Genomic DNA, 19,381 nt, shown 5'->3' on the forward strand with positions numbered 1-19,381 from the left:
ACCCACATACAAATACCTCCACAGGACTGGATGCACTTCAGGACACGATTCAAAATAATTCTGCCAATCAACATAATCAGCATACTGTTGTGCTCTACTAAATTCAGCAGAAATGGATGGCTGAACAACTGTGCACACATGTACACAGTCAATCCAGATTTGTTTGATCTGGCAACTCAGTAACATAAAGAACAGCAATTACAGTATGACTGTCCTTGGCCTAAGACATGCTTCAGGGCAAGCTCTACAAAGGAGATATCTAACAACATATAACCTGGAAACAGGAAAACCAAAAAGACTAAGAAGAAGAATCCCAACAGTTACCTGACATCATCCTGAAGCACTCCCAACTGTAAAACTAATGTGTCATTCTAACCAAAAGCTTCTAAAACCTCACCATAAATTATAAAGGCTAGCAATCTAATAAGTAAAAATTTCTTACTTAAAAAGATCAAGTGAAAGCAACAAATATTTCCAAAATTGTTATCTTTAGGATATTATTTTGTCTTGTGACTTGATGGTAGCAAATGGTACAATGCATACTGTTTTTTTCACTTTTCTGAATCTATGCAGCACCCACCATATCTTTATTCAGTTACCACATTTTCATATATATTTATATATTTATTTTCATTTATATATATATACAGACTCACTCCCACATACAAACACACACTAGCAGGCCTTTTAAGTATGCTAAACAATTCTCCAAAGACAAATGATAGAACTGAGCCTCACGTTCTCACACACTTCATTTATAAACTGTAGCAACCGTAGCTACTTTTCATTAAAAATATGCAGAGAGGAAAGACACAGTTTCACATTAAAATAACCTTACATTTGTACATTATTTTTAAATCACTATTCATACAGACAAGAAAAACAAAAATTTTCTTATTTTGAAGTCCAATAAGCCAAATTTTGAAATTGGATTTTTTACAGGTAAAAAAATAATATAGATTCTTTTGACTTAATGTACTTAATCAAGCATTTGTTCAAAGGTTATCAATAGTCCTTTTAAAATGTTCCTTATCAAGTCAAGTCTATCTAATATCTGAAACACACAGAACCATGGACTCACCTAACAAAGATGAAATTATAGATTTTGAAGCTGTGTGAATAATAATATATAAAAGACACAGGGGGCACAATGCTTCCTCAGAAAAACTAAATACCTGAATACAGTGCACTACTTAATTTGAACAACACCACGGAATTAATCAGCCCACTCTTGATTGCCGAGAAAGTGAAACAATTCCACACAGTTGTCAGCTGTTCTGGACATTCCTCCAACTGCAGTGGAAACAACTTGAGTCAGTTTTGCCACACACTGTGTGGCCTGTGCCTGCATATCCCTGCTCCTTCTCTTGCACCAACACTCCTCAGATCCCGCAAGAAAACCAGGGAGAGACAAACGAGCAGAAAATTACTGCTACAAAAATTAAAGGGCTTTCTGCTGCTGCAGGTCAGCAAACTGGCTTTCCACAGGGTCCGAGGAGTGCAACTGTCAGCACTAGAGGAGGAGTAAAGATAGGCAGCTAAAAGGAATTACTGTGCAAGCAATACTGCTTACATTTAACACCACAAGCACTTTGGAACTATGACTCCAGACACTAAGTAAAACTCTTACCTGAAAAAGAATTTCCATTTAAAAATAATATTAGTAATAAAAACTATGGCTCCTGTCAACAATAATCACCAACCACAAAGCCTCTCCAAGCACCAAGCACAGCATTACAACGTGTCAAGGCACAATTAAAAAAACTGCCCTCCTATTTTTCATGACACATTAAACACAAAAATCACTGTACTTAATTTTAACAATCTTAATTTCAGGAGCGTCAGAAACAAAAACCCTTTGTAACATGTATTATTACACTAAGAAACTAGCTTAAGATGTATTTTTTAGCTTTATCGGCCTTTGTCTTCTCCCACCCTAACCAGACCCTTTGCCACCTACACTCAGCATAAGAGAAAAACTTGATATCCTGACTCACAAATTGCTTCCAACACAATCAGATTTTTCAGAATGTAGCTTCTTTCCCATGTTCTCATATAAATACAACAATATTAAAAAATAGTCTTAAACTTCAGTAGTCTTAATTTTCTTTCCTATTTATTCAGTCAATCATGAATAATAACTCCTTGTCTAATCCTCTCAAATCATCTTTCCTAACAAGCTTGTGAAAATGGATTAGCCTCGTAGTGCACAGCTGATTATTTCACTTACAGTCTATTGTATCAAAAGGTGATAGGTGGAGAATTTTAAGCAAGGGCCTTTTATTAAAACAAAAAAAGAAATCCCTTCAGGCCTCAACTTACGATGGAAGGGCACGGCAAAAGTAACATCATAATAATCACAAGAAAAACAAAAAACACAAGGTAACCATAGCTTCAACCATTCAACACCCTTAAGGAGATGAAGCCTTTCTCCTCTTTAAAATAGCCTGAAAGTCAATACAGATCACAAAGTACAAGCTCAACACAAAGTCAATACAGATCACAAAGTACAAGCCCAACACAAAACTTTAGGAATTTAGCACCTGCAATTTGCTAGATTTGACTTCTAGTCTTCATTTACGGTAGGTTGCAAAATTCCTGCAATTATCTGAAGCAACAAAGATGTAAGGAGAAGGACTAGATGCAGAGGACAGCCACTAGCCTTTTTGAAAGGAGAGGGAAAAAAAATTGAGGGGACAACAATTTTTTTTAATATTTGGGACATTATGAGCTTCTCAAGGTTAAAAACTCAAGATTATTCTTTTGTTTTGATTCAGGCAATGAAGCTTTACCATTTCCCCTGTCAATTTGTGAGTTAAATACTAGATGTTTCATCTGGATAAAAATATTATCAGTTTATTTTGTCCAAATGAAAACAAGTTAGGAAAAGCTTATTAAATATATTGTTTAACTCAGTGGAAAGTGCAGAAATTCCTATTATCGCCATGCTAAAAGAAATGTAGCTCAGACTTCACAACAGAAGAAACAGAACAATGGCAGAACTCCATAAAAGATGTACAGTCTAGATCTCATAATAAACAAGAGCATCAAAAAACCCTGACCTTTACTTCCATATATAGACATTTATTTAGCAGTTTCATACCATGTTTGCAGCTATACAAAACTACAGATTTTTTCTTTTCCCAGTACCAGAAAAAGTTCAATTATTGCAGCTGAAATCTAAAGTCTAAAATTCCAAAGGTAATAATCAAGGAAATTTAAATATTCCAGGCTTTTTGAAACCTGGTTACAGGACTTCACCATTGCAAAAGTGAAGACAGGGCACTACTGATAAGACTCACACCCCTGCCACACACACACATTTCAGGAGATTACTGTGGCACATGAACTTTACTGGAAAGTTTAAGAAAATGGAAGTGCAAGTTCATGCCTGACTAAACATGAAACCTCCTCCTCAGCAAACCATCAACTGCAGCATCAATATATGGGGTGTATTAGCTACAAACACAAAGCAAAAAATAACACAGGCCAGTGCCACTCCTTCCATGACAGCTACAGTTCCTCCACTACCAAACTATGCTATTCAAAGTAATTTTTGTAAGAGTGCTAACTTTTTCTGATCTAGATATATAACTGAGTCCCTCAGGAAACCACTTGCTTGCCATCAACCTAACACCATATGTACCTCCATTTTTAAGACAACTAAAAACCATCACATCAGACAGAAACTTCACACAAAGTTTATAAATCCTTTCTGTTCCAAGGCTGATCCATCTCCTAAAGTCTCAAGGTTCCTATTATAACTTTTTCCCTCACAGCCTTGGAATACATTTCTGTATATTTTCCTTTGGGTTTTTTTTCCCTTCAGGATAGAATTGACCCCTTGCCCTAAAGAGAGCAACAGGCTGTATTTCACACGTATTAAATATCCAGTTTTATAAGTCAGAGTAGCCTCCAGCTATGTTTGTCATGGGGGGAGAAATAGGAAAAAAATCCCTATGACTGGTAAAGGAAACAGTGTCTTTCTTTCCACATACCTCATCTGGCAGAAAGGACAGGAAGAAATAGTGAAATATTCTGCTAACATAGACCTTTCTTTATTATTCTCATCGCTGCATACTCTTTCTGATGCTCATGCAGGCAGAGGAGGAAGGCCGGCTGCAAATCTTGGCTCTTTCACAACTTCAGCTACGAGCTGAGAAAAGAATTCACCCTCTACCTTGTGATGAAAAGCAGACTCCAGGAATCTCTAATTATAATTATTGTGGGAGTGTGGTCAGGAAGATAGTAAATCAGATTGCCATATCAAAGGTGTACAAAGAGGGGGGAAGTGGGAGGAAAACAGGAGACAGGCTGCTGTAACAGAAGTAAAAAATTCTCAGAGAGGAGGGCAGGGGAAGGCAAGATAACAGCCACAAATTTATTTTCAACTAGAAAGAAAACAAAATATTTGGCTACAAATTCCTTACAATACAGCCAGGATGCAAACACACAAATAAACAACTCTCCAACTAACCCCTAAATCTAGTTTCCCAGAACTGCATTTTTATAATAAGATATTTTGTCTTTGGCAGGCTGCCTTGCTGGATTACACAGGGTGCTTATTTACACTGCAGTTACTTGTTAATGACATAATCAGAACAAACTGAAGAAAACTTCAAATCTGATAAAACTCAAACTCTTTCAAGGTTTCCTGTGCAGACTGTGTGCGTAACTCTGAACTAGAACTTGAGAGGTCTGTGTTCAATTCCTGGTTCCAGACACATGCTTCTTGTGAGACCCTACATGCATGTGCATGCCCATACCATATATTTGTGTTTGCTTATATAAAAAACTTTTTTCAAGCAGAACTGAACACTTCATTCAGCTGTGAATGCACACAAAGGATTATTTGCACTAAATGCTTTATGTAGTATGATTACCAAGATTAAGATTCAAATTTTTAGCATGTCCATCTTTATGCCTTCATTTACAAAGAAAAGATATTCTAATAGAATTCACTACATTCCTTCAACCATAAGATACAAGAATTTGTATCTTAGACACACATCTGTAAAATTCACATGTGGAAGGTACTGATACATGTTAACAAAAATTTACACAGCAAAGGACAACCAAGTTACTTTGGTTTCACACTTCTGGGACAAACAAACAAACCACCAAAAAAATAAAAAAAAAAAAAAACCAAAAAAAACCAAACCAAAACAAAACCAAACAACTAAGCTAATTTGAGCTGTAAAATTACTCATTATTCCCATGCAGGTTCAGCAAATTTGTAACAAAAGCAAATACAACAGATTTAGTCCAATCCAAAAGGTGTTTCACATATCTGAGCCATAACCTGGCACAACTTGGAAATGCAGTCATGAATCTGAGATCTTCAATTCAAGAAAATTACTGAGTAGATGTAGAAATCTACAATTTTAGCAGAAAACCAGTGGAACGTTGCAGATATCGAGTGATGAGGGAAACACAAGAAAACAAGAAGTTAATGGTCACTAACATGATAGAGAACTATTCTAACAGATCACTGTTCTATTACTAGCATTTTTTTCCACCATAGGCTTTGCAAAAAATAAAAGAACTGAAGAAATAAAGATTCATAATGCAGATGTCCTCAGCATTGTTTTCTACATGCCAAAACTGTAGAACACGTGTCAGAAAACTTACATTATTTCTATGATACGTTATTAACTCAAAACTGAGCTTAGTACCACATTGACTCGGAATTAACCCAGTTTGGACACTGTTGCTTTTCTCAAGCAACCTAGAAAAACAGACTTACCTAGCAAACAGGGTTTTTTTTCAGGAAAGCTGCTGAAACAAACATCTGAATTCCAACAACCTGTATTTGCATGCTATTACTACATAATTAGTTCATATAGAATACTGAATATTCATACACCAATGCTGACTTCTTGTAAAATTGTTTTATGGCTAAAATTCAGTATTTCACAACTTGGGCACATAGCTATAATCTCTCTTTTCAAATCAATTTCTCTTTAAAGATAGCATCTAAAAATTGAGGTTCATACAAAGCACAAAACATACTATTATGCAATCAGGACAAAGAAGAATTGACTTTTGGTGATTTAAGACAATCTAATTAATGGGGACTTTAAACTATTATTCTGTTCAAATCTTACATAGACAATTATAAGCCATGAAATAAGCTGCTATGACCTTTTTGCTGAATCAAAGTACCAATGCTGCTTTACACTACAACATATGAAAAAGTTAATTGGTCATAAAACTCCGGGCATTTTAAAAATGAACTGCCACATAAAATTACTGTAGTGCATGAAAGCCTCAATCAGAGCTTGTCTGTGCTGTGCGTAGAGTCAGCGTCAGTCTCTCCCTCTCATATGAATAGATGCAATCTCAGCAACCAGACACAATAAATACATGATGAAGGGAATGGCAAGCATAGCAGCAACACAGAATTAATTCCAGAGGCTAGGAATGACAACATGAAAATTATTTTATTATTTTAGCTCATTAATTATTCATGCAGTAGAGATACAGGAAATGGCAGGAGAAATCTAATGAAAGAGCCAGCAATTGAGAAGCACTGATGAAGAGGATTAGAAAGGTATAGAAGAAAAGTTATGAAAAATGGTGGATGAGAAAAGAAAGGGGCTTAGGGCAAGGTTTCGCATTTAATAGTAGGGCAAACATAAGGCATTCCTTCTTCTTCTCCACTGCTTGTTACTCCTGGTCTAGCATTGCGGTGTGCTGCTTCCTCCTTACTAACAGTCACAATCATTTATGAAACTGTACAGTGAGTCAGCCAAGGCTGAAAAATAACCTGATAAAAAAAAAAAAAGAAAAAAATAAGTTGATACAACTAAGAGCAGAAGAGTAGAAAAGAGCAGGAGTAGAAATGAGCAGCTGCAAGAGAAAAATAGGTCATGCCAACACTTCTCTCAGCAAAAAGGTGCAACCATGGGATTAAAGACCAATGTCTATGTCCAGACCACATAAATACACCTCTCAACTGCATCTTTTAACTTACCATGCTACATGCAGAGCAAAACATGTTTGGATCACATCAGGTGACAAACAGTGACAACAAGAAATACATAGCAAATAGAAATACATAGCAAAAGGTGGCCTAAGCACTTTTCTAATGCTGGGAAAGAGGAAGTATACACCTTTCACTGAAGAATCAACCAATGCAGTAGATTTCCAGTTGCTCTTACTTTTTCCCCCCACTTCATCCCCCAAGTCAAATCTAGGATTCCATGTGCATGATCTACAGTTTATTGTTCAAGTGTATATCCCCTGAGAGTCACCAAGTATGACACTATATTGCTTAAGTGCATGAAATGGAGATGCAATGAAGAAGCATCATGAACCAGGTTATCAAACACCAGGTAGCAGTACATGGTAGTGCCTGGTACACAGTAGTACTTGGTACTTCAGGTGGAGACAGTGCCTACATTTCTGAGATTCAAATGGAGTCTTCTATTATTTGTTCCATTCCTTCTTCATGCAATTTCATCATTAGGAGACATTTTCTTTATCATCATCAATTTCACTCATTTAAAGACAGAAAAGCTAAAGCTAGATCTTTACTTCTATTCAGACACTGCTACTAGATACCACTGATGCCATTTTTGGAAGAACTGAAGAGACTGCAGAACCAGTTACAAAGTAGAGGCATGGAAATGAGTCAAAAATAGGTTAGGCCAAAGTTTTCTTACTCATTTGTGATATGTTTATGTCAATTCAACATGGGGTGAGGGGGAGTGCAACGCAGGACAATCTAAAAGTAGCTTGCAGCAACGTTTGTGAAGTGGTTTTCATTATAAACCCTTATTCATAAAAATGCAGACTAAGAATTTTCACACTAAGTACAGTTCAAGAAATTTTGTTATTACTATTAACAACACAAGTTAAAAACTAGATGAGGCAGTAAACCAAAAATTGTTCTCTGAAAACTCAGCTTTAATTTGAAAACATAATTTTGTAACACTTGGAATGAACACCATGAATGTATGGCCCAAAGTACTAGTTAACATCCACCTGATCTCACAGTGAACCTAAATTCAAATCTCATCAATGTGAAATGTCCTGGTCATTTCAACACTTACACATTCAAATGTCCTTAAAAACAGCTTTTAACACTAGCACTTAAAATTATTTCATATTTAAAGACAATTATTAACCAAACATTTGTATAAACCCACACAATAGCAGCATTTCACCTGACTGGACTTGAACAAGAAATATTACAAGTAACCTTCAGATGTCACCTTTATTATTTTGGTTGTAAAAACTTTGAAATTAACAAAAATTAAGATTATAGAGAAATAATTCATACATAAAAGAAAACTACAAGGAAAAAGGAATATGCCTTTCTCTACATTTATTTGGTATAGTAAAAGGTGCAAATTACCACAAGGAAGACTTAATTTCGGTATTAAGATAGAACTCTCTTATAACAAGAACAGTTAAGCACTATTAAGAACAGTTGACCAGTGAGATTGTGTAATTTCTATTACTTAAGGCTTTCATGAATTTCAAAAGCCTAGTGGTATCATCTTTTCCTTTAAATTGGTTCTGACAAACTTCACTAAGCCTATTTTATTCAAAGTGATGGCAGGAAGCTACCAAGCTTCCTGCTTGTGTTAGTTTTCTGCTGTTTTAGTGTACCAAATGAGCAAACACCTGACAAACATCAGAGATGGCATAGAGGAAGCAGTAATAACACGTGCCCAGTGTCAAGGCTTTTAACCTTCAACAATAATGAGTTATGTCAACTCACCTCATCTCGTAAGACTATATCTTAAAAAACAGATTAAGCAAACAGATTAGACTGCCAATAACACTGTAAGTACAATTTATCCTTCCTGGGCCTGAGAGGACTAGACCAGAATTCTGGAGGTCATTTCTAGCACCACTCTATTTAAGCTTCAAAAAAGCAACACACAGCCCATTTTGAACCCATGTAGTGAAACTTTAACCAAACAGAAATTTTACTTAATATATTAAGAGATAAATATTTGCCTGCTTAGGACTGTCACAATTAAATGGCATATCTAATGTAGTGTGCGTTTATCTCACGTATGTTTCCTATATAAAATACCTTATTGCTGGAAGGATAAGCCTAAAACATCTTATGACTCAATCATGTCACTTTTAATCCCTAACCAGGAACGCAATTTTCAAGACCTTACATTTTTCAAGAAAATCTGCTAAATGCATATTAGCTGTAAAATGCTGGCTGTATATACCAGTTCCTTGGGTACACATCTCCAGTTTTACTCCTATTGCTCAAAGCTAGCTGGAGCAGAAGACTGAAAATGACAAACTGATAAGGGTTCAGCTCTCTTTGAACAGGAACGAAACTGGAATACTCCGAGCCTTACAAGAGACTTGTAAGGTAAAGCTAAATTCAGGAGATAGACAGGATCACTGATCTCACTGGTGATGCTTCTTGGTCCATTATTTACACCAACTTGTGACTGCAGGTCTGGTAGACCTATTCACATCCTATTGTTTGCAGGGGACTTCAGTGAAAAGGAAAAAAAAAAGGTAAAGCTGTACTCTAATCAGATGTCCAATAACAGCAAAGGCTTCCTCACTTAAATAGCCTAATTCCTTTTTATTAATTAGTAAACTTAGTTACTTGGTTTATGCAGACAGAATCCTACTTGGTCAAGCACACATAGTTTCCTTTTCTTACAAGTTATTCAAGCACCTCTTCCTGGAACTCACTAATATACCTGCAGCATATTGGTCAGAAAATAAGGAATCCATTGAGAAGCTTGAAAGTTGAGGAAAAAATCCCAAAATACTTTAAATGTCAACAGCATATTTAATTTGGTAAGCTTGTATACATTTCATCCATCATCTGTTCTAGAGACCATACAGAAAGGAATACAACATACCACCTTGACAATTCTGCCTATTCCTTTTCAGAAAACCACGAATGCTTCAAACAAGGGAGACTCTTATCTGCACAGAACAAAGCGTGCTATATCGGGTTGGACTTTCAAGACGACTTATACGTATGGAAAAGTCACCATCACCAAGTACAGCTCAGAACAAGCAGTAAGAATGGAAAAGATCCTAACTTGGTTGCTACATGGAAAATTAATTTGCCATAAAACCAAAGATTTTATCAATTATTACATTTATACTCAGGGAAGGGACCATTGTCACCATATGTTCATCTTCATTTGCTTGCTAATAATTATTCCCATATGCATTCAAATTCCTGGTCATTAACACAGTATTTTGTTGATTTTTCCTGTACAAACATACATGTGCCTAATGCTCACACACACACAGAGCTTCACTACTACCAAACAGGGGACAAAGCCAAAAGCTACTGGTAGCTCTGTACTTTCTACACAGATGTATGTGTAGCACAGCAAGTCATGAGAAAAAAAGTAGAAAAACTTAGTAAGATACACCAAAAATGTACAGAACAAAAAAATACCATTACACATGCAAAGACATAATCTTCCGTAAGGACAACATACTTCACAGCACTTAAACAGATCTTTCAATCTCGACATAGGAAATCCCTCGAAGCCAAAACGGGCTGACTCCCCACCAAAACATATGCTTTTCACCATAATTCCAGATTTTCTCCAGAGACTTCCGCCAGAATATAATTTTATCACTGGGTGCTGGGAAACCATACTAACGCACATCCAGAAATTTAGGGCAGTGCTCACAAGAAAAACCTGCCTTTTGTCCTGATAGTTATAATGACCTTTTTCACAGTATTTACAACACGATCAGATGAAACAAAATACAGTACAGTTCACATTGTGACTGATGTAATATGGGCTGGGAACAATACCGTGGAAACGAAAAAGCCAAGGATCTTTGTCTCCTTCTAGACAGATTGCCAAGTCTCAATAGTTGGAGTGAGAAAAAGCAGAGCATCCCAAATAAAACACTGCAATGCATGTTCACCATTTCAGTAAAGTCGCTGCAGCTTTTGGCAACCCCGTAAGAAATTTGCACCCTTCAAAGAAAGCCCAAGCTAAAAAGAACAGCTAAAAAACAGCCTTAGCTTAAAAACTGCAGGAGAAACAACCCACTGGCTGTGGAGATAAACCCCAAGGAGTTCAGCACTCGCATCGCAAGCGATGCTAAATAGATAACCCCAGCAATAACTAGCCATAAAAATATTAAATGCTGTATTATCTCGCCACCGCCGCCGGTATTCGGGGCAGGCGGACAAGGGCGGCGGGCCCGGCGGCAGTGCCTACCTGCGAGAGCTGCCGGGGGTTGGGGCAGCCGAAGAGCGCGGAGCTGGAGCTGAAGCTGATGGCCCCTCTGCGGCTGAGGACGTGCTGCGGCACCGGCCTGTCCAGCGGCAGCACGGGCAGCTGGTAACATACTTCCATTGACGAAGCCTCCGCGCGCCGGCCCGCCGCGGGGCAGCGGCCTCGCCCGCCGCACCTGCCCGCGCAGGGCTCGCCGCAGCGGGAAAGGACGGGCGGCGAAGCCCCGCGGGGGCCCGGCGCCTCCTCGCCGCCCCCGCGCCCCCCGGGGGGCCGGGCCGGGCCGCGCCGGGCCCCGCGCCTTTGTGCTTCGCCGCCGCCAAAGCCCGGCGGGAGCCGCCGGCGGGAGCGAGGGGGAGGCGGCGGAGCGGGACGGCTCTGTCAGCGCCCGGGGCGGCAAGTCCCGGCCCGCGGCCGCCGCTGCTCCCTGCCTCAGGCGCGCTACCGCCGGCGGGAGCCGCTGTCAGCCCCGCTGCCCGGCGCCGCGCATGGAGGGCCAGGGGCCGCGCTGAGGGAGACACGCGCCGCGCTTGCCCCTATTGTCCGGCACAGCCGGGAGCGGGAGGAGGAGGAGGAGGCGCCGCTCTGTCGAGGGGAAGGGGCCGGGCCGTCGGAGAGGGGACCCGGGGAGGAGGGGGAGGAGGAGAAGGAGGAGGAGGAGAACGGATAGAAGGAGGAGGAGGAGGGATGGCGCCTCCGCCCCGCCCGCGCGCGGCGGCCCGGCTGGAGGAGCAGGCACGAGCCCGGCGGACCGTGCGTGGGTCGCGCGGCTGGCGACACGCGCAGAGCAGCGTCATCACGTCACCGCTGCCCACACTCTCCCCCGTCGGCGCGCACCAGGCAGGGGCGGCTCGGCGGGCGCCGCGCGCCGCGCGCATGCGCCCTGTCCCCTCCCCCTCGCGCCTTCGCAGGGGCCGGGGGCGGCACCGCCCTCCTTCCCTCCCTTCGCTCCCTTCAGAGTCACAAAATCACGGAACGGATTCGGCGGGAAAAGGCCTGATAGATCATCGAGTCCAATCTGTGACACAACACCACCACGTCAACTAGACCATGGCACGAAGTGCCATGTCCAGTCTTTCCTTAAACACTTCCAAGGACGGTGACTTCACCACCTCCCTGGTCAGCCCATTCCAGTATCTAGTCACCCTTTCTGTGAAGAAACTCTTTCTAATGTCCAACCTGAACCTCCTCTGGTGCAGTTTAAGACTATGTCCTCTCATCCTGTCGCTGGTTGACTGGGAGCCCCATCCAGCTACAACCTCCATTGAGGGAGCTGTACAGAGTCATAATGTCACCCCTGAGCCTCCTTTTCTCCCAGGGGACTAAACACCCCCAGCTCCCTCAGCTGCTTTTCAGATTTGTGCTCCAGACTCTTAAGCCACTCCATTACTCTTCTCTGGAGTTGCTCCAGCACTTCAGTGTCCTTCCTGAATTGAGGGCCCCAAAACTGGACACAGTACCCGAGGCGCAGCACTGCTTGGGTGAGACCCAAGGGGTCCTGGAACCCCCAGGCCAGAAAGGTGGGAAGTGGGGGTTTGACTCAGTACCCCTGTGTCATAAGATGCCATCCCCGAGGGAACAGCATGAGGTTGTGTCAGGAGAGGTTTAGGTCAGATACTGGGAAAAGGTTCTTCACCCAGAGGGCAGTGGGGCACTGGAACAGGCTCCCCAGGGAAGTGGTCACAGCACCAGCCTGACAGAGTTCAAGGAGTGTTTTGACAACACTCTCAGCCACGTGGTGACTCTTGGGGATGGTTCTGCACAGGGACAGGAGTTGGACTATGATGATCCCTTCCAACTCAGGATATTCTGTGGTTCTGTGTCTGTCACTCCTCAGTTCCCTATACCCCCTTCCCCCGCCCACCCGTCCCCACAGGCTGTGCCTTTATACAGGGGGAGCGGCACTGAGGGGGCTGTGGTGTCACCAGCGCCAGATCCGCCTTCTGTGGCTGCTCCTGTGGGAGGCTGGGCACTGGCCAGTACAGCCTGGCCTTGAACACCCAACTTGGGGAGATGCTTGAAAACCAAACACAGAAAGATAGTTTTGTTTCAAAATGCATTATCCATCAAATGCAATACACTGGGGAGTTTGTATTTGCATTTGAACCACTGTGGTTCATTTTTAGAGTGTGGAGAGGTGGGATTTTTTGCAAGACAAAGAGGTAAAACCATGTAATTTTTGTTAAGGTAAAAAATTAGGTTCCTGCAAACCACACAGCTCCAGGAATTGGACTTTAAGGTAGAAAAGGAATAATTCATGACATGATCTAGTGGGCTATAGCTATGTACATCACATTAGCTGGGACACTTAGAAATAAACTTTTCTCTTTTTTTTTTTTTTTTTTTTTTAAGGACTAAACCTCCCTTTGTCTCTCTTCAACTGCTTTTTTTTTTTTTTGCCCATCCTTTCATCTCTTTTATTTCTCCATCATAAAAAAATTCCTAAATATAGCATGATAGGTAAGGGAACGTTTCTGTTCTTTGAATAATATATGAAGTGCCTGTACCCACTTAAAAATCAGATTTTGCAAAATGATTCATATGATTTAATTTTGCATAATACATTGTTCTTCTAAGTGCTTGCTTACTGGCAGAAAGGTTTAGATTTCACATGATAGTGGTTATTTATAGGCAATGGCACAGCTTTGGAGGAACCCATTTGGAAAGAATAGGTGGTTTGTATGGAGGATTTTCATCTGCTTGAACTAGTTCTAGAAGCAAGAAGTTTTATAGATGTGGACTGATGGCCATTTCACCCTGAGCTGTGAAGTTAACAAATGCCCCTTGTTCTTTTGCAGAACTGTAATCCCACCTTGTCTTATGGATAGCCAAAAGAACATATGGACACGTGAGGAGGACACTGGATTGACTGCTGTGTCTAAAGAGCTTTTTTCAGCTGTTTTTTCCCCTTTTTTTCAAATAAAAATTTCACAAGCATTCTCAGTATGATTTGATAATGTATGCATGCAATAATTCGAGATATAATAAGCACATGGTAGTTCAAAGTAAAATAACGTACTCAGCCTTTTTTTCCCAGTAATTAAGACATGTCAGGTTTTCTTCTGCATTCTTTGACAGTTTACTCACATTTGGCCTGCTTACATTAAATCAGCAGTGCATTTGAGTTACTGATAGAACTCCACCAGCTTCACTGGTGTCAGGATTTCCCTCTCCCAATAATTTTTCAAAATTATTTTTGGTTCTTTTCTGCTAATAACGAATTTGTTTTCCATTCTCAGGTAGGATGGATTTTTATTCTAATCAATCTAAAATTCAGTTCATCAAAAATATACCACGTTTTTTAGGGGGAAAAAAAAAGCATATTCTTACTTTCACGATATAAACAGTGTAAATTTCAATCCTATGTGGTCAAACTATATGTGTGTTCTAAGGTTCTTATCAGCTCTGCATATTTTCTGTCTGATTAGTTGAAATTAGTTCTTTAAGGACACTTTAATTTTCAGTCTGAGACAGTATAGCCCTAAATAACATAACCAGTGTTGTCCCTCAGATTATCTTTGATCTCTAATTAATGTTACATAAACACCTTTCAGGAAACTGAAATACATTGTTATGAAGTTAGCATAGATTTTCCAGGCAGTAACTGCTTCCATATGTGTGCTGTTTTCAGGACACAAATTGCTGTTTTTTAAATAAATACAGAAGTTATTAATGTTAGCATGATGTTGATTTCAAGTGAATTTACAAGGAAGACTCTTAGAGAATCATAGAATGGTTTGGATTGGAAGGGACCCTAAATATCATCTAGTTCCAACCCCCAGGCTTACCCCAGGATGACAGACAAAGCCTTAAAATTATGGGGTAAGTCACACATTTTCAGCCTAAATATGTTTGTTGCAAAAAGACTGCATATTCTGTGACTTATATCCTGCCAATTCTGTGTGCTGTCTTCGCTTGCCACACACTAAGAGCTTGTAGAAAAGGAAGGAGGGTTTTTACTGATTTTTGTCATAGAGGTATAACAACACCAAAGTGTTTATTCACAGCATTTTGTTTGAATTAAATTTCAACCACAGATTTCTTTGAGTACGATGGTACTGCGTGTCTTAAATGCATCATAGGATTTCATGAGGTGCCATAGTTCAGCCGTGTAAGCCCTGTGTCTTGTGAATTCTTTATCAAGGCAGATACAGCTATTAATTAGAATATTCAAATTTAGGGAGCGTTAATAATGTTTCAACGTTTCTTTTCACATTTGCATTTTATGTCTTTTACACATCATTATTTTTTTCAGGGTGCTGTCCAGCAAGGAGGGAGCATTACTGATGGCCGGATTTATCACAAAGAATAGCACTTGTGAAAGTGGAGAGATAGAAGATCACAAAATCTGAGTTAGTTTAGTTTCCTGGTTACTGTGAAAAGAAGATGAAATCACACAGGTACTCCAGCAAGACCTTCTGCTGGATTAACTACATGGCACGGAGTGCCTCTCTGGGGCACAGCCAGCCAACACTGGCGGAACTGAACAGTCTGAACAGAAGAGGATGCTTTTCCCATGTTCTCTGTACAAAATGGAAAATAAAGATCCTCAGAGGCATAACGTGCTTGTACTTTGAAAACACCTGAGAACAGAGGAAATATTTATTTGTACAGGTACATGATCAAAACAAGCCCAAGAGGCTTTAGTTTTTCTTCTTACCTGAAGAAGTTATGTGGTATAAAAATCAGGGTTATTTCTGTAGACAAGTAAAAAGTCTCTTCATTTGTTACATCCCCAGCAACAGCATTTTTAGACATTGTTTTCGGCATTTCTTTGGCACAGAACCACATAATCCTTTTTTTTCTACCCGGAGTTATTGTCTGAGTGAATACTGTATATTTCCATAGGAATTTCAGACATCTGGCAGCTCAGTTGAACTGTACTTCTCTCCCTATTTGGTGTGTCCCTTCCCTGTGCCTTGCCCTGGGTCTGTGCTGGGCTTGTTTGAATTGTTGTGGCAGTACGACATTCTTGTCTCCTCTTTGGTTTGACATCCCCTGCACCCTGGCTATTTTCTGCAGGACTTTGCATCATCCCCTCAGTTTGTTCATCCTTCCTGAGTGCGATAATTTGCACTTGCCTTCACCTGAGTGTACGTATTGTGATTTCCTCAACCCATTTTTTTGGTTGGTCAAAATTGAATACTAGTCCTGTCCTTCAGTATACTCCCAGACTTTCCTGGCTCTCTGTCATCTGCAATTTTAATAAGCATGGTCTCAAAACAGCTTGGCAGTAAAAATTCCATGAATGAGTTAGTCTATGACCTGGAAGAGGTCTGAAGAATGGTGTTTGTGTATCCTGTCAACTCCGGTATTTAGTATCCTGTCAACTCATGCTAACTCCTCTGGGAATGATTTTTTGGATCCATATTGCAGTAGCTTTATCTTTTCTATGGCCCATGTTCATCTTTCCTAACTTTAGAGGCTTAACCTGGAGAGCAGTTGCCTAAGGCTAATTTCATAGTCAATAATTAAGGGAAAGACAGCAGGCCCTTCAAGTTGTTCTTTGAAGTTGCCTTTCTCCTCACTGAAAGGAAGGAGCACGGTGTAACCTTTCTCCTAGTTTAAGTGTGCTTCAGTTTGTGTCTGTGAAGTCAATCAGATGAAGTGGGATATGTGATGGTGTTTATGGCAGTGTCAGGGTGGGCCATGGAGAAGGACGGTGTCAGCAAAGACAAGCTAAGTCATGTGTGCCATGTTCCCATTAGCTGCAGGTTTTGTCACTGCTGGAGAGGCAGATAAAGTCTGTTTGACTTGTCTGGGCAGATTGCTTGTTTGCTTTTGCTTCAGCTTCTGGTATTTTGAATATTATATTGAAAACTGTTTAGAATACTTTCAATTTTTGTAATAACTTCGGTTTCACTAAACTGACGGTGACTAATAGACATGTACCAATCTATGCCAAAATCAGCAAGATGGAGCAGAAAGTTAAAGCGTGGTCCCAGAGCATTTCAAGTTTTAATTTGCTTCCAGTCCTAAGAATCATCCTCTATGCTTACTTTAAGACTGGAGTCTTACTGACGAGTCATAGCCTCCAGGAACAGGACTGACTGTGGAAACAGGCTAACAAAAGTCAGTTCTAAACACCACTACAGACTGTCGTAAGTTTAATATGGGTTCAAAGCCAGCTTTTTCTAACTCCACTGAAGATATTATTGGGAATAATTCTTTCTAAATGCACTTTGAAAAAGTTCTACCTAGAGTGCACACAGCTTAACTGGTCTGAGCCACTGAAGTTCTGGTTTTTCAGTGATTATGGTTACCTGGACAAAAATCCTCACACTACAGTTAAAATGACTAAGGGCGTTGGTGTCAGCATAAGCCTGTGGAGAAAGCTTCTCTTTGTGTCATTTTTACATGAATAATAACAGCTGATGTGCAGAATATTTTTAATACCTGAGTGGGAGGATATGAGAACCCCAGGTGCAGTTTCTGAGGTGCAGCTTACAAGTTTAATGGTGTTATTAGAAGCTGAAAATTCACAGCTTTGTATGTAGGTAATGGAGGTGGGTTTGGACCCCTATGAACAGATGTAACAAATTCATTGCACATTCACCAGCTGAATAATTTCTTAGCATGCCATTCAGTGTAGAGTACCCGGTAGCCTCCATGATAAACTGCAGAGCATCAATCACTCATTCTATCTTTAGAAAATCCAGTGGTTTATTTTGATTTGATTTGGTGGCTTTTTATAATGTTTTATGTTCTGCCCTAATACCTCATTGAAATTGCACATCCTTTCTAGATTTCTTTACATGAAGTTGTAATTTTTAGCACAGTCTTTGCAAGGATTTTCTAAAGCAATTTTGACTTCTATTTTTTAAAAATTTCCCCATAATTAGGGATTAGAGTTAGATTTGGATTTGGCAGTCATGTTTATGTTCAAAAGATTCCCGATGTTACGTCTGATCCTTTATTGGTCTATTGATATGACTGAGTCTGTCAAATACTGACAGAAGTGAAATAATGAGCTAAAGTTGCTGCTTACCAACTAGGCTGAAACAACAGTGTTTTATTAATCTCACTGCGTTGTGTTATCAAAAATCAAAGGAACACTTTGCTGTTTAAAGGTCAAAAATTAGACCTTTCTTGAGATCCTGCCTTCTTCTAGGGCAGAAGGGGCTTTCCGCTGAATTAATTCTGCAGAAGGTCCTGTTGTGAAATAAGCCCACAGGAGAAGCAGCCAATGCAATTCCTATTTAAAAAATAAAAAAATCAAGCATGAGCTTTAACTAGTCCTGGTTTTTATAAGACCAGTGCTGGCAATAACACTAGAACTTTTTCAGACAAAGCACATTTTAATTTATGTCTGGTTATATTAACGATATATGAAAGATGAGCACACTCCCTTTTTGCAGAAGCTTATTTGTATGAAAATGTAGACAAGTTGCTTTTTTAGAAATGCTGAAATTAATGAAAAATTTCTAGCAACAAAAGGACACTTTAGCAACAGTCTCCCTTTAGTGTATGAAGCAAATCAGAAATGGGAATTGGAGTAACTTGCAGCATTTACACATCTGATAATTTGGATGACTATATGCAGGAACCTACAGTCTTCCTCTTACACCTACATTCCTCTTGCATTTTGGCTTTTTTACTATTCAATTTTATTTTTATTGAAGGGCTATTCTGTGCAATTATTCCCTCACAAAAGAGTTCAGTTGAAATAAATATTAACTACTATTAGAATTAACAATCTCATTCAGAGGATCACATTAGTAGTAAAACTGCATACTAATTAATATTCAAATAAAATTACTTCATTATATTCCAAGCAGTTATTTTTCTGCCTTTTCAAAAAATGCTTAAGCATACTACCTCAGTTTCTCCATTAAATTAGAGCTTGCTTCAGAAATTAATCAGGATTTTCATTTTTTGTGCTTCCTTTTCAGCTCATTGGTGGAACTGCTCTTCTATCCAAACCTACAGCAGTAGGTAGATTACCTAATCCTATTCAGATGAATAGAAGTGTGAGGATTAAATATTTGCAGCTACTCTTGTTTTTCCACCATGTAGCACCCTGACATTTCTTTGTGAAGGAAAGAATGTGTCACGGTTAGCATTAGCATGACTTCTCCTGCAAGTCTGGAAAAACATCTGTCATTCTGCCAGTCTTCCCATTAACTACCTGGGCAAATGCAGCGAGAAGATTTCATTACTTTCAAGAGACT

The 19,381-nt window shown here is 39.8% G+C and overlaps 1 protein-coding gene across 4 annotated transcripts in view; it reads right to left on the reverse strand.

Annotated features, from left to right (window-relative positions):
- The window catches only part of PDE7A (phosphodiesterase 7A), a 76,162-nt gene extending 64,754 nt beyond the window's left edge, over positions 1 to 11,408 (reverse strand). For 2 of the 4 annotated variants that reach the window (XM_032126601.1, XM_032126611.1), the window contains exon 1: positions 11,196 to 11,408. In XM_032126601.1, coding sequence (XP_031982492.1) covers positions 11,196 to 11,333 — 138 coding nt within the window. In that variant the 5' untranslated portion in view covers positions 11,334 to 11,408. The remainder of the gene's footprint in view (positions 1 to 11,195) is intronic. The other 2 variants (XM_032126580.1, XM_032126590.1) reach the window with 2 other exon arrangements.
- Between the last annotated feature and the right edge of the window lie 7,973 nt (positions 11,409 to 19,381).

This window comes from Corvus moneduloides, chromosome 1, assembly GCF_009650955.1.
Source record: "Corvus moneduloides isolate bCorMon1 chromosome 1, bCorMon1.pri, whole genome shotgun sequence".
Lineage (NCBI taxonomy): Eukaryota > Metazoa > Chordata > Aves > Passeriformes > Corvidae > Corvus > Corvus moneduloides.